The sequence below is a fragment of the Oncorhynchus mykiss genome, chromosome 3 (assembly GCF_013265735.2).
Source record: "Oncorhynchus mykiss isolate Arlee chromosome 3, USDA_OmykA_1.1, whole genome shotgun sequence".
NCBI classification, from domain to species: domain Eukaryota; kingdom Metazoa; phylum Chordata; class Actinopteri; order Salmoniformes; family Salmonidae; genus Oncorhynchus; species Oncorhynchus mykiss.
Genome location: NC_048567.1, coordinates 15,596,575 through 15,621,503, shown reverse-complemented (window position 1 = coordinate 15,621,503; position 24,929 = coordinate 15,596,575). Strand labels below are relative to the sequence as shown.

The 24,929-nt window shown below is 46.5% G+C and overlaps 1 protein-coding gene across 2 annotated transcripts in view; it reads right to left on the bottom strand.

Annotated features, from left to right (window-relative positions):
• Positions 1–2,404: 2,404 nt before the first annotated feature.
• The window catches only part of arhgap33 (Rho GTPase activating protein 33), a 40,688-nt gene continuing 18,163 nt past the window's right edge, over positions 2,405–24,929 (bottom strand). The window contains exons 4-23 of one of the 2 annotated variants that reach the window (XM_036970308.1): positions 22,606–22,692; positions 22,194–22,331; positions 21,752–21,844; positions 21,126–21,248; positions 20,291–20,368; positions 19,080–19,146; positions 17,498–17,548; positions 16,109–16,258; positions 15,659–15,761; positions 13,750–13,894; positions 13,561–13,643; positions 13,175–13,282; positions 12,833–12,981; positions 8,324–8,480; positions 8,065–8,204; positions 7,808–7,882; positions 6,736–7,481; positions 6,437–6,623; positions 5,935–6,305; positions 2,405–5,664 (exon numbers count right to left, since the gene is read on the bottom strand). In XM_036970308.1, the coding sequence (XP_036826203.1) occupies positions 3,271–5,664; positions 5,935–6,305; positions 6,437–6,623; positions 6,736–7,481; positions 7,808–7,882; positions 8,065–8,204; positions 8,324–8,480; positions 12,833–12,981; positions 13,175–13,282; positions 13,561–13,643; positions 13,750–13,894; positions 15,659–15,761; positions 16,109–16,258; positions 17,498–17,548; positions 19,080–19,146; positions 20,291–20,368; positions 21,126–21,248; positions 21,752–21,844; positions 22,194–22,331; positions 22,606–22,692 (5,445 nt within the window). In that variant the 3' untranslated portion in view covers positions 2,405–3,270. The remainder of the gene's footprint in view (positions 5,665–5,934; positions 6,306–6,436; positions 6,624–6,735; positions 7,482–7,807; positions 7,883–8,064; positions 8,205–8,323; positions 8,481–12,832; positions 12,982–13,174; positions 13,283–13,560; positions 13,644–13,749; positions 13,895–15,658; positions 15,762–16,108; positions 16,259–17,497; positions 17,549–19,079; positions 19,147–20,290; positions 20,369–21,125; positions 21,249–21,751; positions 21,845–22,193; positions 22,332–22,605; positions 22,693–24,929) is intronic. The other variant, XM_036970309.1, reaches the window with a different exon arrangement.

Here is a 24,929-nt window from a genome sequence, read left to right as displayed (position 1 = left end):
TTCAGAATGAAAGCGCAAACTAGTGTAGTACCACTAATCCTAAAACGACAAAGTACTGTCTGTAAAAACAGATTCCCTAAAACAGAAGGCAATGTTTTGATTCAGTTTTTCATTTGCTGAATTATGTGCTTTTTAGCTCACCATAAGATACACTCGTCATTGGTTACATGGACACATTTAGACATGCGTACATACATTCACACACTCACATTCTGTCCAGGGATAAAAATTAAAACAAATCAAATACTACTTGGGTCGTTCCACGAAATAAGTGCCCTTTGCGCCCTTTCGATATTTTAAGTACAAAATTGTGCACCAATACCGAATTTTAAAAGCGTTATATTTAATGAAGTGCCCTTTAATATAGACCACATGGAGAATTCAATACATATTTTTTTTATGTGAATAAAGACTTGCTAACATGCCAAGATTCTGCATTTGATATGTCCCTCTGTGACTTCCAAGAAGATTAACATTTCTCCATCATTGTAAAGACCTAGTCATTTTGTTGCTTTGACAGTCATTTCTGATTAGTATTCATTTAAAATGTGATTAATCATTAATTTAAGAAAAAAATAAACCTTTCCCTAATTTTAAGCGCAACCCGGTTATGTGAACTGAACTCGTTTTAATATGGTGAAACTTTTAAAATAATATTCCTTTTTAAATAATAATAAACATTGAACATCTACTCGTCCAAATAATTGAGTAAGAGCAGTTGAGCTGGTTCTTCTGAAAACATTTCTGGTGGAAAACTGAGCGGGCCGAGCATAACCCTGTTAACCACAGATAACTAGGCTAGATAATTGTATTATTTTGTGAAGTGTGCATTCAATTGCCCCTCCCTGTTGCACACAACAAGCTTACATTTCCTCTGCCACTAGGGGATTGATGGCCGATTAAAGATGAACTTGTCAACCTTGTTACTATATTTGGCACTTGCTAGTCATTTTTTAAATTTAACCTTGAGATGGGAAAGTTGAACATGTGATCTTTATGACTAAAGTAGGAGAAATCAACAAATAATACACATCTCAAAAGGCACCGAATTGGTGGAACGACAGACTTATTTCAAACAAATTATTTATATTACACGCATTCCTCGAAACTAAAAAATTAAATAAATATAACATGTAAAATCAACCTTCTGAAAACCACTAAACCAACTCAAAAGCTGCTGAGGTTCTTCTTTTTAAAAAAGGAGACAGACTGAGGTTATTTCCCTGTGTAGTCCTTTTTCAGTACTACAACATTGTAAAAAATAAAGGCAAACCCAATCAAACCTAACCCACAGCCAGTCTAACAGCCACTGTGCAGAATACCTAATACTCTGTTAAAAAGTACAGCAGCCAGGGTTTTTTTCTGCATAGAAAAGACTTGGGCGGGCTGCCTAAGTGCTTTTCCAGGCCGCTTATGTAAAAAAGAAAAAAAAAAAAGACTCAAAATTATGATATATACAGTACCAGTCAAAGGTTTGGACACACCTACTCATTCAAGGGTTTTTCTTTATTTCTACTATTGTAGAATAATGGTGAAGACATCAGAACTATGAAATAACACATATGGAATCATGAAGTAACCAAAAAAGGTGTTAATCAAATCAAAATATTTGAGATTCTTCAAAGTAGCCACCCTTTGCCTTGATGACAGCTTTGCACACTCTTGGCATTCTCTCAACCAGCTTCGTGAGGTAGTCACCTGGAAAGCATTTCAATTAACAGGTGTGCCTTGTTAAAATGTTAATTTGTGGAATTTATTTTCTTCTTAATGCATTTGAGCCAATCAGTTGTGTTGTGACAAGGTAGGGGTGGTATACAGAAGATAGGCCTATTTGGTAAAAGACCAAGTCCATATTATGGCAAGAACAGCTCAAATAAGCAAAGAGAAACAACAGTCCATTATTACTTTCAGACATGGTCAGTCAGTCAATATGTAAAATGTCAAGAACTTTCAAAGTTTCTTCAAGCGCTTAGTGGGACTATACTTTTATTTTTCAACAGGACAAGGACCCAACACACCTCCAGGCTGTATAAGGGCTATTTGACCAAGAAGGAGAGTGATGCATCAAGGTGACCTGGCCTCCACAATCACCCGACCTCAACCCAATTGAGATGGTTTGGGATGAGTTGGACCGCAGAGTGAAGGAAAATCAGCCAACAAGTGCTCAGCATATGTTGGAACTCCTTCAAGACTGTTGGAAAAGCATTCCAGGTGAGAGAATGCCAAAGCTGTCATCAAGGCAAAGGGTGGTTACTTTGAAATAACACATGGAATAATGTAGGAACCAAAAATTTTTAAACAGATCTAAGATTCTTCAAAGTTTCGATGTCTTCACTATTATTCTACAATGTAGAACATAAGAAAAACCCTTGAATGAGTAGCTGTGTCAACTTTTGACTGGTACTGTAAATATATATATATATATATATATATATATAATAAATAATTTTCGGAATGGAAAACATTTTCAATTTGTAAACTTAAATGACTAAAATGAGATGTGAAGTACGTAGAAAAGATAATGAACCTATATATATATATCTTTTTTTAAATAAGATCATCTTTGAGAACTAAGCATCATCTAAAAGCTAGACAATCAGGGAGAATCTAAAATTCCCAAAATGATGCATTCAGGAATTTTTGTCATAGCATGGGGGCCACCACATTTTTTTGAATTGGAGAAAATATGCTTTAAAACTGTCAAATTGTATCTCCGTCACATGGCAAAATGAGTAGAATTGCACAAAATTTGCTTGAAAACCGCTACATTTTGTCACTGCGGCCAACAGAAGGGCCTCTAAAATTGTCGCTCGGCCACCACGTAAGTCACGCCCACCACGTAAGCCCCATTTTGATCCAGAAAAGACCCTGGCAGCTATTCGCCATTCTTTCTCAATGTTCACAACAACAGTCTGCTCTGGAATGTTTTCAAATCTAAGCCACTTTTCGGTTCATCTCTTTATCGCCTTCCATCATTGTTCCCTTCTTTCTCATTGGTCCAGTGGTTGCAGGTGGGAAGTGGTGATAGGCCCCAGGGAATGTTCAAACAGGAAACTGGACTGTATGTCTAGCTACCCCAGAATGCCTTGCCCGTGGTCCCATTTCTAGACATGACCTGTTGTCTCACGTTTCCAGGAAGACTTTCTATCGTCCTGTTCCCTTTCTCTGTGGACCATGAGAGTTTTACATGGTCTCTTCTTAGCTCTTTCTCTCTCTTTCACATTCAGTCTGATAGGGTACCGTGTGTAAAAGTCTACTTTGTGCTCCTCCTCAGCAGTAGCTGCGTGTCTGACCCTCAGTATGGATGGTCCAGTTGGGTGATGGTCCAGGTAAGCTGCCCTGCCGTGCCAGCCCTCTCTGGTTCCTCAGACCCTGCGGCCGCAGCACCGGCTCGTGGACCACATCTCTGCGGGGGGGAGGGTTGGGGTATTGGCCCAGCATCGGGCCAGGATGGAATGGGTACCGGCTGTACTGGAGGCCTCCTGGCTGGCCGGGGTAGGGCCTGGGGGCCCCCAGCGTCAGGTTGGAGAGGGCTGCAGACGGGGAGTCTGAGGGCTCCAAGAGGGTCTGGCTGGGGTAGGGGGGCTCCTGGTAGTGCTGCCATGGGGGGTAGGGGTTAGCGCCAGAGCTCTGGTGCTCTCCCTGGGTAAAGTCTGGAGTCCGGTAGTATTTGAGCACCTGATCGCCTGAGGGCATGACGTCAAAGGCCTGCCTGTACTGGCCCCCCGGCGAGGACCTCCGGAGCGGGTCTTGGCGTTGGAAGCCCCCTGCCCCAGCCCTCTGAGGAGCCCTGATCCGTGAGGGGCCCGGGGTGTAGACATTATAGGCAGGCGGCGACTGGTTGTGCTGCTGGCTGGGGTAGGGGTTGGCAGGGTGCTCCATGGCAGGGGAGGAGCTGGTGGAGGCAGAGGAGGAGGTGACTGTGGAGGGACCCTCAGCCCTCTCCTCCTCAGCCAGCTTCTGTATCAGCAGGGAGGCAATCTCCTTCCCCGACAGGCCCTGGATGGGCTCCGTACTACAGCTGGAGCTCTGGGGGTCTGAGCGGCTGAGGCAGTGGATCCCTGTCGATGTAGACGCTGTGGGCGCTGGGAGGAAGTCACTCTCCTGGATGCTCCCTGGGGTCGTTGCTGCCGAGTCATTGTGGGCGGCTGGGCTGTCTGGAGTGGAGGGGGTGAGGCTGACGCTGGTGGAGCCTGCCTGGTCAGGGGCCAGGTGGGGGGAGGACTGTCTCTGGTCCTCTGGGGGAGGGGGGTCGTTTGGCAAGGCAAGAGGTTCAAAATCCTGTGGAGAGTCTCCATCCAGGTCTGTGCTGGTCCAGCTCTTTTGGGCCCCAGTAGAGGGGCTGGGGAAAGGGAAGTTGACGTAGATGGGCTCAGACAGGTCCTTGGAGGTCGGTCTATGGGCATGGGGAGGAGAGGGCTGGGATAGCTGGCCCTGGAGAGACTTGCCCTGGGGAGGTTGGCTCAGACTCAGAGGAGCATCCTCTGGCTTACGATAGCACACCTTCCCGTTTTCAAAATAGGGGTGTAGCTGGGAGGCGGTGAGGTCTGTAGAGGCTGACCTGTTGGAGCGGTGGAGGTTGTGTTGGTGCTGGTAGAGCGCCAGGGGAACCATGGAGGAGGAGGGGAGGGGGTGCATCTCACTACGGGCCAGCCGGACTGAGGAGGAGGTCTGGCGCTGGGGCCGGGGGTGAGAGGGGTGATGGTGGTGGGTGGAGCCGTCCTGGGAGTGGTGGTGAGAGTGAGAGTGTCCGTGGGAGAATGAATGGGACTGGGAGTGAGCGGCTGCCCAAGCCCGCGTGGCTTCTTTGGACCAGAGCTGGGGCCCACTCTCCCTGGGTCCACCCTGGTTGTGGTGTAGAGGCTGGGGTTGGTGTTGGTGATTCCCCCGAGAGATGGGCCTTTTGTTGGCCTCTGGGTGGGGGGCTGGGCGGAAGTTACCCTCCAGGTCCAGCCTCATGTTCTGGTAGCTGTGGCGGGCGTAGCTGGGGGGGCCCTGCGGGTTCTCAGGCCCGGCAATCTCGTAGTAGAAGTTTTCCATCCTTCCCTGGTCCTCTGAGGTGGAGGAGAGGGGCACGGGCCGGATCTGGGCCTGCTGAGGCGGTTGCTGACCCGGGGATGGTTGGCTGGCTGCGAGGTAGCGGGTGAGGTGGTCTGGAGCTCCACTCAGACGCTCTGAGAAGGCTCTGGCCAGAGGAGGGTTCCCCTGCTGACCAAAGATCCGCCTGATGCGCCCTGAGTCCAGGGAGCGACGCATCTCAGTCTGGGCCAATGGTGCTCTGTGGGGACGCTCCAGATCCAGGGGCTTAGGGGGTACTTTGGGGCGGGTGGGCTGGAAGGCACGGACCTGAGTCAGAGGGGACTCTGACTTGGAGTGCAGGAGCTGGGGGTGGGCTGAGGACGGCTTGGACTGAGTGGAGGTTGATTTCTGTTGAAGGTGAGGGGCAGAGAACTGGCGTGAGTAGGCTGGGGGCTTCCTCTGAGACTGGGACTCAGTGGGGCTAGGTCTCTCCCCAGACTGGCCTGGTTTGGTGGGCTGTGACAGCTGCTTCTGGTTCTTGTAGATGGGGCTGGGGGTCTGGTCGTCTCCAGAGGCGCTCCCACCAGACAGCTCCGAGTTGGACGCCACAGAGTCAGACGTCTCAGAGGACAGGGTCCCCGTATCCTGCAATAAAAAAGTATAACCTTTTTACCGCCATAGAGTAAGTTACAGTCTCTTCATAACAATGACAGTTAAAAAAAGGAATCTAATTTTGCCCAGGCAACTGTAAACATTGTGCTTGTTATGGTTAAGAAATGAAGGCTCTGCTGAAAATGACCTGACAGCACTGCTGTTGCTCCAGCACAGTCAGAACAACATATCCACCACTTAGAATTTACCACAGTACAAACGGACACAGTTTACACAAAGTTACACCCATACAGTGCCACTTACAGACATGTGCACACTCCCACACACCTGTCCTGGAGTCCTCTCTCCCTGGCCGTGTCCTGTATCTGCTGCAGTCTCTGTCGCGTTTCCCTCTCCCTCGGTCATCCACACAGACAGGGGGCGCACTGTGGAGTAGAGCTGATTGGGGTCAGAGGACAGCAGCTCTCCTGCGTCGGCAGACAGGGACCTCTGGTAGCGGGTGTCGGCTGCGTCCTGGGACCGGGACTGAGGGGGGCGGTAGGGGGGTGAGGCGCCCTGTCTCAGGGCCTTGTTGGCACTCTCAGCCAGGGCCAGGGCCATGAGGCGTGCTGGGTTTTTTGGAGGGGGAGGGGGAGGCTGGGCGAACAGGGGGGGACCGGTGGGTCCCGTTATACCTGTAGAAGGGAGAGGGTTAAATTACATGACTATGGTCTGCAGTAAAACCTCAAATCATTGAAAACAAACTAATCAACTAATACATTCAATCAATCAAACGTGTTGGCCGAGTCCATTCCTGTTTACTCACCCTGTCCTCTGATCTTGGCCTCGGGGCCCAGTTTGCTGCGGATCTCCTGCTGGCAGCTCTCCGTCAGCTGGAAGTCACATGACCTCAGCAGCATGGAAATCATCTGAGGAGGCTGCGACTGGGAGGGGCCGCAGCTCGGGATGCCAGGCTGTAATTCACCAGCTCGCCCACCAATCATGTCCAACACCTACGAGGGAGAAAGTCAAGTTTGGTGAGGCAAATTTATCATACAGAGTATTTAGCCAATCCTGAGATACAGAAATACAGGGACAGCAGTGACACAGAGAGGGAGGAAGTACCTTAGCTGGGACACTGATGGATACAGGGTCAGAGATGTCCAGTGTAGGGGACTTGGGAGATTTTTGTGAGAAGGCATTCACCATCTTCCGGGTGAAAGATCTTCTCTCTGGCGGGGGCTGAGCAGAGGTCACAGGTGTAGTGGGCTGGCCCTGGCCTTGACTGTGTGAGGTACTCAGGTTGGCACCCTCTCCTGATTGGCCGGCAGATGGGCTGGTATTGGCCGGTCTGTGTTGACAGAACACCTGAAGGGGCGGGGCTGTGGCGGCAATGATCAGACTTCTCCTGACGGCCGCATCCGATTGGTTGAGCACAGAGTCGGGGTCCTCTGTGATTGAGCGCTGGCTGCTGGAGTGAGAGTGTCCTTGGTGGCTGAGGCAGCGGTAGGGAGGGGGCGTGGCAGTGGGCGGGGACTCCCTGCCACCCGCGGTGACTATGCTGCTGCCCAAGCCGATTGGTCCGTCCTCCAGGAAGGTGGGGCTGAAGTCAATGACGTCCTCGGCCATCCAGGAAGCAGCCGGGTCCTGGTTGGAGAAGTCGGGCAGCATGTAGATGCCTTCCTCGTCTTCATCCTGCTCATCGTCTCCATCATCCCTGGGCCGGCGGTCCTCAGGCAGCAGGCTGTCATACGAGCGGCTGGAAGGCAGGCGGGACGGGGGGCGCTGGGGCAGGTGCTGGGGGTCCATGGAGGCAGCCAAAGACAGACCGTCACTGCTGGAGCGGGGCCGCCGCAGACGGATAGACTGTCCTGAGAGAGCGAGGAGGAGGTAGGAAAAAAAAGAATAGTCAGGGTTTAAACTAAGCGTCTCTGTAGTGCTCAGTGACTAACACACAGCTCCACCAGCTCCCAAAGGACCCATTCTACTCCGACTGTCCCAAAATCACTCAAACTATCATCACTGCTTCCAGACATATTCCTGGTCTTCCACAGCCTTCCCCGAAAGAGAAATCTCATACTCTATACTTAACGGACAAGAAGAGAGAGGCTCTGCTATCGATCAGTCTGCGAGGACTTAACCTGCTGAGATGAGTATCAGTATTAGCGTCAGTGAGTTATGGCCTACTGTGGTGTACCTGCTCCACTGTGCTGGGATGATAAGGATTCCTCACTCTTAGCTGAACGCAGGGTTACACTGTCCACACGACAACCTGCAGGAGAGACCAGGGAAAGAGACAGTCAGAGAAAGAGATCTGTCATACAAAGAGAGGATCAAAAGGGGTGATAAACTGTAAAGTTGGTATTTATTTTCCTTTCTACCTCCATCCATCCAGTTAAATTGACTGAACATAACCCTGGTGTATGTGTGGTCCAAATCAGACATGATATCTACCTGCATGTGAGGTGGCGGGCTGGAACAGGGAGCTGATCCTCATTGGTTTACGTTGCCCCGCCCCCAGGGGCTTCCCGATAGCAAAGAACGTCTTCCAGCTCCCTCCAGCTCTCTTCCGTACCTTCAGCCCTCTCTTCCTCCTGTAGGGGGAGGAGAGAGAGAGAGAGATTTAGGTGGGTGAGACTGCTAAATCAACTGCATGTGATAGTGAAACTACAGAAACTTGCATGGTCTGGAATAAGCCTGGCTTCCCACTCACCTGTCGACAGGGTGGTCCAGCACGGTGCGGAACTGGCCCTGGAACTGGACTGGCGCCCCCTGGAGGAGCAGAGGAGCCTGTGTCCTGGCCTGGGCCTCTTCTAGGGAGAGCAGCCTGGTGGACACAAAGGACTTGGGCCTGGTCAGAGAGTGCCGCCCTGCAGGCAGAGAGAGGACCTACCGTTAGTAATAGATAGAGGGTGGGAGAGTGAGGAGGCATCGGTGACGGTGGCCAAAAGCTTTGTTCCAAATGAGATCCTATTCCCTGTATAGTAGTGCATTACCTTTGGCCAAAGCCCCTAAGTGGCATAAAAATAAAAAGTGTACTATATGGGAAATAGGGTGTCATTTCAGATTTACCCAACGAGAGCGAATAAGACACAGACACGCTTTCAAATCAGAAATCACATGGAGTTAACAACACAAAGGGAGGGAAGGCTGAGGTATGAAGAGGAAGTTGGACCGTTTCATTTGAAACTCCCAGTTAAAGAGCAACCAAAGTAAAACAGGACACCCGTCAGGGGAGAGCAGGGCATGGGTCATCAGACAGGTTTGACACCTAAACAAATATGTATTAAAATGCAATTAACAGAGTACTGTAACAGTGTCTTATAGGGCAATTCCATGCCAGGAAAGCCCAAAAATATTTATCCCACATTAATATACTGCAATACAATTTTTCACATTAAAAAGACTCAAAGTATTCATGTTAATATTTCAAAAGTACCCTTTTTGATTTAGCATATTGTTTGGAACAACAAGTCAAACACTATTCAAATAGGTCAAATTTCTGTCTGTGCTCTGCTACTTTTGAAGACCTGACCATTTTATACATAAAAACTGACAGGTCATTAAGCAATCACATTTAGCAAATCACCTGCAGAAGGAGTTCAATTTGAATCCATTTTCCCATTCGCTGGTGGGGCTCACATAATTTATCATAACTTCATAAGTAGCAGAACGTTGGAAAGTTGATGTACTTGTATAGTACCGGTATATAGTTTAAAACAATGTCTAAAAATGTAAATGTACAAAATGTAAACGGTATGAGATATTCACTAATGTTTTATGTTGAATTAATATGTGAATAAATAATAGAATATGTGAATAATAGAATATGTTGAAAAATAAAATCTCATAATCTCGACATAATCCATGTTTTAGAGCACACTATCATGTACCGTTCACAGATCATAGGGTCTTTTTTTCCCCTCACAAATGGTTTGTGATACAAATGTAAAAACCATATCAAACAAACAGTCATCCTCCCAATTAAGTTTCTGTGAGAATAGCTAGAACAAATCAGACAACCAAAATATTTGTTGACTTTCCTGGCATGGATCTGAGTCTGAGACACAAAGCAAAGCATCTAACTGAGCCCTGGCTGGGACGCTGACAAAATCTCTTCAGCTGGAGAAGCACACAGATACTGCTGATCTGTAGACAATACTAAGGTTAAACATTTTAGCTATAGGGCCTATTGATTATTGAGCTAGCTGACAAGACAAAACAGATCATGGAAGCTGGGAATAATCAATGCAACAGTTGTTTTACCTGGTGGTTCTGGCTCAATGTAATCCTCTTAAAAGAAACATCCACAGCATGTGACACATTGATCAAAACAACGTCTATTCTTTAATATTTTGAGCAATACAGCACAAAACCTACAAGTTACTTTAATAACTATTTAAAATGACAAAAACAAATATTGGAGTAAACACAAAATGTAACCGACCACATTTACTTCAAGATAGGATGAATTGGAACCAGGATGGAAGTTTATTGCCTATTCAACTGTCAATACAACCTGAAAAATAATGTGAGTTCACAATTGACCCTGAAGAGACACTGGGTTTATACAAACATATGTCAGCATGTGCGCACAAAACTTGGCTATATTAAATTCTTGTTTTTTAAAAATCCAATTGGTAATTGACAGTCTTGTCTCATCACTGCAACTCCCGTACAGACGACTCGGGAGAGGCGAAGGTTGAGAGCCGTTTCAGAGAACGCGCACAACCGCACTGCTCCTTGACACAATGTCCACTTAACCCGGAAGCCAGACGCACCAATGTGTCGGAGGAAACACCGTACACCTGGCGACCATGTCAGCATGCACTGCGCCCGGCCCGCCACAGGAGTCGCTAGAGAGCGACTCCTGTGTCCATCCAGTTTGATTTCTATTTGTAACTGTGCTATTTCACAAAAGTTCTGAACCTATATACATTTTACAGACCCCGTATATTTACATGTTTTATCTTGTTATTAGTCCCACCCTTCAGCTCCATTCAACCTCTCCCATCCATCTCTCAACAGCATCCATTTTGGATTTCTATTTGCCATATATTTTTCAACTGTGTTGTGATGCTTCACAAACGAATTGAACCTTTCTATTCTCATAGCTTCTACAGATTGTAAATTATAACACACACACACACACACACACACACACACACACACACACACACACACACATTCTATTAGTTTCAAGAATTTTGTATAGTAATTACATTTTTTGTTTTGCATCCGGAGTTGTTTTGCGTACATCAAAAATATCTTCCCAACTATTTTGCAATTTATATGGCATAGCTGTCGTTTTTGGTCCATAAATGAAATTGGTATTTGTTTTTATTTATCACACTTTTCTTTAACCATTTATGTTCTTTAATACAGGGCCGACATACAAGTTCCTTACTTTGTTCCCCTTCTACTTGCCTCTCCCATTTTTGTGGTAATGCTGCAATTAGTTGGTTGTAATTTTGGGTAGAGCAGACATTTCCATATGTCTGTGTTAGCTGCATGTGTAACATAACTCCACCAGTACTATTTATGATATCATTCACTAAAATTATACATTTTATAAACATTACTACAAAAATAGTAAAAAAAATAAAATCAATTAGTATATTTGAATTTAACCACAATACTTGTTGTATTATTTGTTCTGTCTTTTCAGGTGGATTAAACTGAAATTGCAACCAACTTTCTATGGCTTGTTTAAAAACTAAAGATATTTTGGAGATTGTTTGAAAAGGAAATAATCTAAAGTGGGCCGGTGTAATCTGAATAAAGGGAAAAGGGCCCTTCTTGAACATAGGATGAGACATGCGCACCAATTTACTAGAGAACCAGTTTGGATTTAAGTTGAACTTTTGTATGACTGATGCCTTTAGTGAGAGGTCTAATGCTTTAATATTTAATCATTTCTGCTTGGCTATACTTACTATCTACTGGAAAACAACAGACAAAAGCCCAATAGGATGAGACACATTCCTCATGAACTCTTTCTTGTGCATATCGTACAGAGATCTCAGGACAAATGGGTCACACAGAAGCCAAAAGTAGACCAAGCCTAAACTAAACCAATCAACGCTATAGAGCGCTTGTAAGCATCCTACATTGAGAGAGAGAGAAGGCACGGACGGTCAGAACATGGAGTAGTGTCGCCTCGCTACGGTGACTTCCAAAAGAGGATGCCTGGGGGCCTTAGGGACCTCCTCACCCCTGGCCTCCTCCACCTCCTCACCCCTGGCCTCCTGCAGCCTGGTTCTCTGGTGCTGCAGAGAGACCTTACACTCCAGCTTGCCCGTTGCTACGGAGACACACAGCTCTCGCTCACTGTCTGCTGCTGCTTCCATTCCACTTGGCATACACTGGTTGAATCAACATTTGTTTCCACATCATTTCAATTAAATTACATTGAACCAACGTGGAATAGACGTTGAATTGAAGTCTGTGCCCAGTGGGATGGCTACATCATCAGTGCTCACTTTCAGTGCTCACAGTTTTATTCCATATTTAATACAGATGTTAATCAAGAGTAAAGAACAAAATGTTGCCAAATATTGTACTACTTTTTGGAGCAAATGGATACAGTGGAAAAATCTTTCCATGCTTAATTCACTTACATAACTGCCATTTTAGACTATTCATACACATGTTATACTGTGCTGCGAGGCAAGACAAAGAGTGCAATGAAATATTAGTATCACAGAGTCATTCAAGTAGAGTTGCTTTCCCAGACTTACAGCATTTGCGGGGTAAAAAGCGGAGGACAGCGGGCGGTGGTGACAATTGTAATGGCGGTAGAAGTGTCATCCATTATATACAGGGCTTTAACCAAAGCTCTCCATTTAACCAGACACCTAAAAGCCTTAAGTAGAGGATAGAGGAAGCCTGGCTGGCTGAGTAGTAAATCTAGTTACTGTAGGTACTAAAAAGAGGCTTTGAGGCTCTGAGGTAAATGCTCTGTGTGTGGCATTGATAACACAAAACCACAGAGCTGATAGAGGGAGAGAGGACAGAGGGAGCACTCTGAAGGAGAGAAGACATTTTCAGTCGAATCCTAACTTGAAATCAACACATGTCACTGACGATTGCCGACTGATGCAAATCATGCATTGATTTTAATGGGGAATGTGTGTATCCACACAAATGGAACTCAAGTTCGGAGGATTGTGTCCAGTGAGCGTTAAAGAAGCCAGCGTTTGGGTTATGGTGATGTACATACCTGTGCCTGTGAAGCGTCCTACAGAGGTGAAGGAGTCACTGAAGAGCACGTCCACGTGACCGAGGAGAAACTCCACCACCACAGACTGGATCCGCACCTCCTTAAACGGGTCAGCACCACTCAGACCCACCGCCTCGATCTCCATAGACCTGCCACGGAGACAACACACAGCCACACCAGGGTCACCTCCAGGATGGTTTTGCAGACAGGAATGTCATGAATAGAGCTGACATGATTCCTTACTGTACATGTCAGAGGCACACCTGTTCTAAACGATATATTTCTATATGAACGATCCACAACGCACACATGTAGGTACAGTAGGTAGGCATAGACACACACCTGAGCAGGTTGGGGGCCCAGACAATGGCCAGGTTCTTGATGTGCATGCTGGTCTCTCCGCTGCAGGTGGCCAGACCAGCCAGGTGTCTAATGAGGTACTCCAGGGTCCTGAGAGAGAGAGAAAGACAACATTAGTCCACAATCTGGGATGGCTGTGTATACCTGTAGTCTCTGTCTCCATGGCTGTGTATACCTGTAGTCTCTGTCTCCATGGCTGTGTTATGTGTATACCAGTAGTCTCTGTCTCCATGGCTGTGTATACCTGTAGTCTCTGTCTCCATGGCTGTGTATACCTGTAGTCTCTGTCTCCATGGCTGTGTATACCTGTAGTCTCTGTCTCCATGGCTGTGTATACCTGTAGTCTCTGTCTCCATGGCTGTGTATACCTGTAGTGCGGTGGTGGGAGCTGCTGGATGACATCATGTACTTTCACCATGCGCTCGTCGTCCGTCATCTCTCCCATACAGTCCTACGGAGGAAGACCAGGGAAAAAAACAGATGGCAAGTTTAGCCTTTGACAATGGACAGCACTTTCAGTTGGAGGGAGTTGTGTTGGGTTACGGCCATGTACTCACAGCAAACTTGTCGTAGAGCTGGTAGGTGAGCAGGGGGTTGGGCAGCTCTCTGAAGTAGAGTTTACACAGGGACCCCACACAGTGGATGTCCTGCATGTACATATCCTTGGTCAGGTCTGGAACATTCTCACTGTCAAACTCATGTCTGGTGGGGAGAGAGAGTGTCAAATAGGGTTGAATGCCAAAAAAGTATTGCATATTTGCCTATATGTACAGTGGGGCAAAAAAGTATTTAGTCAGCCACCAATTGTGCAAGTTCTCCCACTTAAAAAGATGAGGCCTGCAATTTTCATTATAGGTACACTTCAACTATGACAGATAAAATGAAAAAAAAAAATCCAGAAAATCACATTGTAGGATTTTTAATGAATTTATTTGCAAATTATGGTGGAAAATAAGTATTTGGTCACCTACAAACAAGCAAGATTTCTGGCTCTCACAGACCTGTAACTTCTTCTTTAAGAGGCTCCTCTGTCCTTTAATCGTTACCTGTATTAACGGCACCTGTTTGAGCTTGTTATCAGTATAAAAGACACCTGTCCACAACCTCAAACAGTCACACTCCAAACTCCACTATGGCCAAGACCAAAGAGCTGTCAAAGGACACCAGAAACACAATTGTAGACCTGCACCAGGCTGGGAAGACTGAATCTGTAATAGGTAAGCAGCTTGGTTTGAAGAAATCAACTGTGGGTGCAATTATTAGGAAATGGAAGACATACAAGACCACTGATAATCTCCCTCGATCTGGGGCTCCACGCAAGATCTCACCCCGTGGGGTCAAAATGATCACAAGAACGGTGAGCAAAAATCCCAGAACCACACGGGGGGACCTAGTGAATGACCTGCAGAGAGCTGGGACCAAAGTAACAAAGCCTACCATCAGTAACACACTACGCCGCCAGGGACTCAAATCCTGCAGTGCCAGATGTGTCCCCCTGCTTAAGCCAATACATGTCCAGGCCCGTCTGAAGTTTGCTAGAGAGCATTTGGATGATCCAGAAGAAGATTGGGAGAATGTCATATGGTCAGATCAAACCAAAATATAACTTTTTAGTAAAAACTCAACTCGTCGTGTTTGGAGGACAAAGAATGCTGAGTTGCATCCAAAGAACACCATACCTACTGTGAAACATGGGGGTGGAAACATCATGCTTTGGGGCTGTTTTTCTGCAAAGGGACCAGGACGACTGATCCGCGTAAAGGAAAGAATGAATGGGGCCATGTATCGTGAGAATTTGTAGTGATAACTTCCTTCCATCAGCAAGGACATTGAAGATGAAACGTGGCTTGGTCTTTCAGCATGACAATGATCCCAAACACACCGCCCGGGGCAACGAAGGAGTGGCTTCGTAAGAAGCATTTCAAGGTCCTGGAGTGGCCTAGCCAGTCTCCAGATCTCAACCCCATAGAAAATCTTTGGAGGGAGTTGAAAGTCCGTGTTGCCCAGCAACAGCCCCAAAACGTCACTGCTCTAGAGGAGATCTGCATGGAGGAATGGGCCAAAATACCAGAAAAAGTGTGTGAAAACCTTGTCAAGACTTACAGAAAACATTTGACCTCTGTCATTGCCAACAAAGGGTATATAACAAAGTATTGAGATAAACTTTTATTGACCAAATACTTATTTTCCACCATAATTTGCAAATAAATTCACAAAAAATCCTACAATGTGATTTTCTGGATTTTTTTCTTCTAATTTTGTCTGTCATAGTTGAAGTGTACCTATGATGAAAATTACAGGCCTCTCTCATCTTTTTAAGTGGGAGAACTTGCACAATTGGTGGCTGACTAAATACTTTTTTGCCCCACTGTATTTCATGCATGCAGTCAATGATCTATGTAGTCTTAAGTCTTTACAGGTTCAGGGCCTGACATGCAGGGTTAGGGTTAGCATGAGGAGTGGTACCGGAGTTTCTGAATGTTGGAGGAGACTCCAGAGTGCCTGTAGATGCCGTCCACCACACCATGCTTCTCTATGAACTCTGAGCAGCTCTTCAGAACCTGTGGAACTGGAGAAGCACACAAAGATCCATGTCACATGTTACAGTAGTACACCAAACCAGACCATGCTCTCAAGGACACACAGAGATGACTCCCTGAGACTCTAGAATTAGAACTGTAGAACTCTAACTAGGGCAATTGTCCCATTTCATCAACTCCGAAGCACTAATGTGATCCTAAAATGGCATGATTGATTTTAATATTGTACTGAGTTCACTTGACACATCAAAACCGCTCACTCTCTGCAGCCAGCAACTCACTCTTATGTTACTATAACAATCACAAGGCCAAAGATACTGACAACTCCTTTACATCCCCAAACGGTTACGTGAGGATAAGTGTGTGTTTTATGTACCGTCCAGTCCTGAGTTGAGGAGGTGCTCTCCCAGGTCGCAGCCGAACACCCTCTCCTTAAGAATTCCTTTCTGTTTGAGCTTCTGCTTGGTGGGTCTGGACTTCATAAAGTTGCGCAGGAATCCCATCAGCTTGCCGTGCTTCTTAGAAACTGTCAGAGGGGGGCGACAGAGAGCTGCTGAGTATTGACACTACAGTGGGAAAGGGAGACTATTGTGGTGGGTGAGGGGTCCATCTCTGTGAGGGGCGTGAATGTTTAACATGAATGTCATCATCGTCATCGAATATAAAACGGGTGAAAAGACATCAGAAAATAGGAGAGTTTAGTGGGAGCTGGAGCATGGACACTAGTAGGAGGCTGGGTCGTGTTCTGGACCAATGAGCCACGACCATCAACATCATTAGAACAATAAGCAGCAGCAGATTACTTGGACGCATGGTGAAGACTAGGATTAAGAACAAGGAAATAACGATTGTCATTGGTCATAATAAACCTGTATCGTCTTCCTCTAAAACAACGACTTGCTTCTCATTTATACAACAAGCTCCATTGTGTTCCTATGATTTATGGGTGACTCTAAAATACATGTACACTAATTCTACTCTAAAAACATCCTCGCCACTCCTGCCATGCTGCATGTGAACAGCCCTAGGCTTGGCTAGTTGTATAAATGGCTATTGTAAGTTTCCTGGTTGGCTTAAGGGGAAATGTGTGTTATACAGGCCTTGCATTAAGGGGAGAGATGAGGCGTTAGGAAAGATAACGACGGTGGAAGGACTCTGATTAGATGACAATTGGATTAATGAGAGTAATTCCATTTCAGTTGTTGTTACCAGCAAGTCTTAGGTACCAAGGCTGAGGAACTGAGAGAGAGAGAAAGAGAGAAAGGCAATAGATACAACAGGAAGGCGGTTGGAACACCAGCTAAATACATTGTTTTGGGAATGCGAAGTACAGAACAAAGATATACTGTGGTCAGAGATACAAATATGAAGATTGCAAAGATGTTGTGGTGACCACATTAAGCAAGAAAAACAACCTATGGGCTGAGTAATTCTGAAACTATGTAATGTCACGTGATCTGCTGTGTGCATCTGGTTAACACCACAAGGTCATGTATCCTTAAATAAAAACATTTTGAGAGAAAGATATCATTTTTGAATGTTTACAAGACGAAGATACAAGGGACAGGGAGGAAAAGTGGCTGTTATATACAGTTCAATTAAATATAATAAGCGATATATGCTGCATGCCAGAAAGAAAAAAAGTAACCATGACAGTTAGTACTGCATGTTGTCAACCTCATTTCAAGCTCCTGCAACACCTTCGACACACTCTGTGGAGACTAAATACTCATACAGCAGTGATTGGTTGATTGCGTCTGTTTACCGGATGTAGGAGAGGGAGGTCCTGGTGCGTTGGAGTTGGCTGGATCTCCATCTGGAAACACAAACGTCACTCAATACATCTGACATTGATCGGGGGACACAGTGCAGGTGTACAGGACATTCGGAAAGTATTCATACCCCTTGACTTTTTTCCCACATTGTTACGGTACAGCCTGATTCTAAAATGGATTTAAAACAAATATATATCCCTCAAACTACACACAGTACCCCATAATAACAAAGCAAAAACAGCTTTTCATAAATGTTTACAAATGTATTAAGACAAAAAAAATATATGAAATCTCACATTTACATAAGTATTCCGACCGTTTACTCAGTGCTTTGTTGAAACACCTTTGGCAGTGATTACAGCCGAGTCTTGGGTATGATGCTACAAGCTTGGCAAACCTGTATTTGGGGAGTTTCTCCCATTCTTCTCTGCAGATCCTCTCAAGCTCTGTCAGGTTGGATGGGGAGCATTGCTGCACAGCTATTTCAAGGGTTCAAGTTCGGGCTCTGGCTGGGTCACTCAAGGACATTCAGAGACTTGTCCCGAAGCCACTCCTGCGTTGTCTTGGCTGTGTGCTTAGGGTCTTTGTCCTGTTGGAAGAAGAACCTTTGCCCCAGTCTGAGGTCCTGCCTGAGCGCTCTGGAGTAGGTTTTCACCAAGGTTCTCTCTGTACTTTGCTCCGTTCATCTTTCCCTCGATCCTGACTAGTCTCCCAGTCCCCGCCACTGAAAAACATCCCCACAGCAAGATGCTGCCACCACCATGCTTCACCGTAGGGATGGTGTCAGGTTTCCTCCAGACCTGACGCTTGGCATTAAGGCCAAAGAGTTCAATCCTGGTTTTATCAGACCAGAGAATCTTGTTTCTCATGGGCTGAGTCTTTAGGTGCCTTTTGGCAAACTCCAATCGGGCTGTCATGTGCCTTTTACTGAAGAGTGGCTTGCATCTGGCCACTTTACCATAAAGGCCTGATTGATGGAGTGCTGCAGAGATGGGAGAACGTTCCAGAAGGACAATCATCTCCACAGAGGAACTATAGAGCCCTGTCAAAGTGACTATCTGGTTCTTGGTCACCTCCCTGATGAATGTTCTTTGGTACCCTTCTCCAGATCTGTGCCTCGACACAATCCTGCCTCAGAGCTCTATGGACATTTCCTTCGACCTCATGGCTTGGTTTTTGCTCTAACACGCACTGTCAACTGTGGGACCTTCATATAGACAGGTGTGTGCCTTTCCAAATAAAGTTGTAGAAACATCGCACGGATGATTAATGGAAACAGGATGCACCGGAGCTCAATTTCAAGTCTCATAGCAAAGGGTCTGAATACTTATGTAAATAAGGTATTTCTGTATTTTTTAACCTGTTTTTGCCTTGTCATTATGGGGTATATTGTCTGTAGATTGATGAGGAAAAACATGTATTTTATCCATTTTTGAATAACGTAACAAAATGTGGAAAAAGTCAAGGGGTCCGAGTACTTTCCGAAGGCACTGTATGTGATAATGTACAGTAAGTGGGATTTAGTATGTTGGTGTCATAACGTGTGTGTGTGTGTGTGTGTGTGTAAGCCACCTATTTTAGCGGCGGACTGAGGCTTCTCGTTGATGAGCTCCACACACTCACTGGGGAAGAAGCCCACCTAAAGTTTGGAAAGACCAAAGTAACTGAGGATGACAAGCATGGACACACACACAAACTTGGACACACACACACACAATAGCTTACACATATGTTAAAAAACAAGAACAAATGAGTTAAAAGAAAAGTAAAAGCTCAGTGAAAATAGAGAACAGTGAAAGAAAGAAATAGAGGGAACAAAATGAGAAGGGAAAAGGAAGTACAGAAACATGGAGACGTGAGGTAGTGAATGTAGCCATCTGGAGAACTGTTGTTCTGCAGCGGGTCCCTTCAGAGTGGGTGGGGAAGATAGGCGTGTGCGTGAGAAAGACAGGCGTGTGCGTGAGAAAGACAGGCGTGTGCGTGAGAAAGACAGGCGTGTGCGTGAGAAAGACGGGCGTGTGCGTGAGAAAGACGGGCGTGTGCGTGAGAAAGACGGGCGTGTGCGTGAGAAAGACGGGCGTGTGCGTGAGAAAGACGGGCGTGTGCGTGAGAAAGACGGGCGTGTGCGTGAGAAAGACGGGCGTGTGCGTGAGAAAGACGGGCGTGTGCGTGAGAAAGACGGGCGTGTGCGTGAGAAAGACGGGCGTGTGCGTGAGAAAGACGGGCGTGTGCGTGAGAAAGACGGGCGTGTGCATGAGAAAGACGGGCGTGTGCATGAGAAAGACGGGCGTGTGCATGAGAAAGACGGGCGTGTGCATGAGAAAGACAGGCGTGTGCATGAGAAAGACAGGCGTGTGCATGAGAAAGACAGGCGTGTGCATGAGAAAGACAGGCGTGTGCATGAGAAAGACAGGCGTGTGCATGAGAAAGACAGGCGTGTGCATGAGAAAGACAGGCGTGTGTATGAGAAAGACAGGCGTGTGTATGAGAAAGACAGGCGTGTGTATGAGAAAGACGGGCGTGTGTATGAGAAAGACGGGCGTGTGTATGAGAAAGACGGGCGTGTGTATGAGAAAGACGGGCGTGTGCATGAGAAAGACGGGCGTGTGTATGAGAAAGACAGGCGTGTGTATGAGAAAGACAGGCGTGTGTATGAGAAAGACAGGCGTGTGTATGAGAAAGACAGGCGTGTGTGTGAGAAAGACAGGCGTGTGTGTGAGAAAGACAGGCGTGTGTGTGAGAGACAGCCAGTGGTGGAATTCTCCTGTGATTGTGTTGTGTACCTGGAAGCCATGCTTCCCCCTCCACCAGTTGGAGTCCTCTTTGGGTGGCATATCAATTACAGACAGGATATCTCCCACCTGGAGAGACACACACACACACACACACACACACACACACACACATTAGACAAAGACATTAAACAACCTCCGACTTCAGACAAATTCTACAGGCAAACAAGCCAGATGACTACATTTAACATCACCCATCACCCATCACCCCCCCCCCCCCCCCCCAAAAAAAAAATCAACACACATAATACAGCCTCAGCAGTCAAAACACCAGCCCCAAAACTAAACATTATCCAGACACAACAAGCTGGATCAGGGCATAATGTAGTCCTGCCTGATTTGGCTGAACTCCACTCACACTTATTTCAGATAACAGATGAGAAACAGTTGCCATTGCTCACTGCAAGGAGGACAGGACAGAGAGGAGATGAGAGAGAGAGAGAGAGAGAGAGAGAAACAGACACAGAAAGAGAGAGAGCGCGAGAGAGTGAGACAGAAAGAGAGATGGAGAGCACGAGAGAGAAAATGAGAGAGACGGAAAGAGAGAGACGGAGAAGCGCTAAAATGTGCCTCTGTGTTTGGGTCACCCCATTCCGGGGTGCTGTGGCCCAGAAACAGAAAGAGGAGCAGTATGTAGAGCAGTAGGAGGAGAAGAGGACAGGAATAGACAGAACAGGAAGATGGAGGAAAAAGAGAAGGAAAAGGAAGGTGACAGCCAAACAGAGAGACTAAGGCCCAGACAGAGGTGACATAGAAATCTGAAAACTATGACTGCCACTAATGTAAATCTCATTTGGTTCTGTGTATCCCTGCAGCAGCTCCATACCTCAATGGAGATCTCGTCGCTGGCCTGCGCCGTGTAGCGCTTGATGACATGAGCAGCGGCGATGGCGGGAACGTTGAGCGAAGCTTCCTCTTTCAGGAGGAACCGATTCCCACGGTTGTCAATCTGGGAGGAACAGCAAACACAAACCTCTGTTGTTTAAGGAATAGACAGGCAAATAATTACACCATTCTCTCAATATCCCTTAATTATAGTAGTAGGGCTAATGCACAGGTGGTAAGATAAAGCCTGTCTCTCTAGCTGTCTTTCTCTCTCCCACTCTTCTTTGGTCTTCCCCAACAATTGTCTTCTTTCTCTGGCCAATGTCTTATGTTTCCGTGTCTTTACAGCTTATTCTCACCTTCACTCTTTCTTTCAACGTCTTTGGGGGGAGGGGCAGCCCCACTCTTTCAAAAAAAAAGTAAAAACCAGTCCCACTATGTTTTGTTTTTTATCTTTATTGAAGAGATCGTACTACCGTGTGAAAGATGGGGAGGGAGAATCAAAAGGCAGTGGGCCAGATTCAAACCCATGCTGACTCTGGCATATATGTGAGCCGGGGTCAGCGGCTGTAACCACTGGACCACACAGGCCACACTCTTATGTTTTCTAAAGATACTTAGTCTCACCTCCATCCAGGTGAGCACAGGCCCACAGTTGAGCTTGTTGTCCACGATCATGGAGAGGCGGCTCAGGTACTCCGACAGCAGCGGGGTGAAGATCTGATAAACAACAAAAACAACTGACACAGGACTTTTAACACACAGCTACTGTAGGAGCCGACAACCATTTACATACATCTACTCCCAGATACCATAGATGAAGACAGGTGACCCAAATATCAACACCTGCTAGAATCAGAGAACAAATGTGCAGAGACAGACAGGTCACAGACAACCATGACTACATCACCTCGATGAAGGTAATTTCATGTCATTCTCAGAGCTGTCATGCTAACCTACAGCGGTACCATTGACCTCCATACAGTACAGAAAAACATTCTACAGCTAATTCAGCCAGAATGCTACATAACCACATCAACAAATAAGCTCTCCCACAGTCCCCACTCACCTCTACCCTGTCCCCGATCTCGCTGAGGGGTGGCAGGGGCAGCAGCTGGGAGTAACGCCGGTCGTAGATACACTGGTGAAGGTGAGCGTCCAGAGTACGGAACTCCTCATAGGAGCGCCGAACCATCCACGTCTTAGCCTACATCACACAGACAGACGGAGAGAGAGAGCACGCGAGACAGCGAGAGGGAAAGAAGAGGGGACAGAAATATTCATGTGAGGAGGAGAGCAAGGAAGGGGGGGGGGATAAGTCAGACAGGAGGAGAGAGGAAGAGAGAGGGGGAAATATATTCCCACTCTGTCGAAGTGTACGTATTGGTGTGAATGTGTCTGGGTTAGATATAGCCCTGGCAAGGAGATGTGTGAGTGTGTGTGCACGTGTTTGGCGAGGGTATGTGGCCGTGACCACTCACCTGGCAGGACACCTGCACCAGGAAAACCAGGTCTTTGGCAGAGCCCGAGATCCAGCTGGCATCGCTCTGCTCGTTCGCAAACTGCAACTGAGGAACAGAAACACACACATACTCAAGCATGGGTCAGAGGAACAGGAGGAGCAACTATATGTAACTATACAAAACATACAGCCTGCTGCACACAGAATAAGCAAACACACATACAAGGATACTACAAAGCACTCTCCTATACCTACACACACGATCAGGATACATTATATCCAGGGAAATTGCAATCCTTGCCTGGTACCTTTTACGCAACCTCCCTCCTAGTCGCCCAAATTCTGCATCTTCTAATAAAGCAGCCAACTAAATCAGAGGAGATCTTTCAAAATGGCCGACAACATCTCAGCCAACAAACAGTATTAACGTTTAATGGACTTAATGCAGAGAAAGCTGTGAAAAGATACACCTGCTAAACTAGTGACATCAGAGCCATGTGTAGCTAATAGAAAGCCTCGGGTGGAGCCGTAGGACACCCATGGGGTTCTGATGACCCGGATTAACAAACAAAATGGGCTCCTACAAACAAGCACAAAAGGAAAACGGTGTGTTTTTTTTGTCTTTTCTCTTTTTGGGGAAGAGGAGGAAGAAGTGAGGGCGGTGTTGAGGCTCCAGGCAGATTAAAAGAGAAAATACTTTCATCTGAAATGAGACAGGCAGTGTTGTGGACCTCGGACCTTCACATCACATCCACTATGACTAACGCTTCAGAGAGGGATACACAGAGAGACAGAGAGTGAGGGATAAAGAGGAGAGAGACTCAGTGGAGAGGTAGAAAGAGGGGGAGAGGGATAAAGAGGAGAGAGACTCAGTGGAGAGAGGTAGAAAGAGGGGGAGAGGGATAAAGAGGAGAGAGACTCATTGGAGAGAGGTAGAAAGAGGGGGAGAGGGATAAAGAGGAGAGAGACTCATTGGAGAGAGGTAGAAAGAGGGGGAGAGGGATAAAGAGGAGAGACTCAGTGGAGAGAGGTAGAAAGAGGAGGAGAGGGATAAAGAGGAGAGAGACTCAGTGGAGAGAGGGATAAAGAGGAGAGACAGTGGAGAGAGGGATAAAGAGGAGGAGAGGGATAAAGAGGAGAGAGACTCATTGGAGAGAGGTAGAAAGAGGGGGAGAGGGATAAAGAGGAGAGAGACTCATTGGAGAGAGGTAGAAAGAGGAGGAGAGGGATAAAGAGGAGAGAGACTCAGTGGAGAGAGGGATAAAGAGCAGAGACAGTGGAGAGAGGTAGAAAGAGGAGGAGAGGGATAAAGAGGAGAGACAGTGGAGAGAGGAAGAAAGAGGAGGAGGGATAAAGAGGAGAGACAGTGGAGAGAGGTAGAAAGAGGAGAGAGTGGAGAGAGGTAGAAAGAGGAGGAGAGGGATAAAGAGGAGAGAGTGGAGAGAGGGATAAAGAGGAGGAGAGGGATAAAGAGGAGAGACAGTGGAGAGAGGTAGAAAGAGGAGAGAGTGGAGAGAGGTAGAAAGAGGAGGAGAGGGATAAAGAGGAGAGAGTGGAGAGAGGGATAAAGAGGAGGAGAGGGATAAAGAGGAGAGACAGTGGAGAGAGGTAGAAATAGGAGGAGAGGGATAAAGAGGAGGAGAGGGATAGAGAGGACAGACAATGGAGAGAGGTGGAAAGAGGGGGCGAGGGATAAAGAGGAGAGACTAAGAGGAGGGAGGTAGGAAGAGAAGGAGAGGTAAAGAGAAAGTAGCCAGAGAGGCTTAAAAAAGAAAGCAAATGCAAGAAAGAGGAAGAATAGAGAGGGTTTTGACGTGTGTTTGTTTCTGACTCAGAGAGCAAGGACAGTGAGATCTCTTTTCTTCAGGGGCTTCAGACACTAATGAGCAGTGCTCCCTCTGCTCAACACACACACACACACGCTCCAGCACAGAGAAAGAGAGCACTAACAGCTGTGCTGGGTGGGGAGAGACATGGAGGTGATGATGTCACTCACAACATCAGGTATATGGAGTTAATCATCATGACCGTGTTTAAAATGGCATTAGTTACAAAATCCTTGTTATAGGATGATGTTATATGATTTCTGTTGAAGTAGCGTATGTTTAACAGTGTGCATTTAGATTTTTTTTAGGGGGGGTGGAATTGTACAATGTGTGTGCTTGTATAAGTAAACGACAAGTTTATGAACATAAGAGTGTGAATATGAATTAACCAACTACGTTACAATGAACAGTATCTAGAGAGGTATGAGAATGTGCTCAGTGTGAATGTCAGAGAAAAGGGAGAGTACTGCTGCTCTTCCACTCCGATGCCCATGGACAGAAAATCTGACTGAGTTTG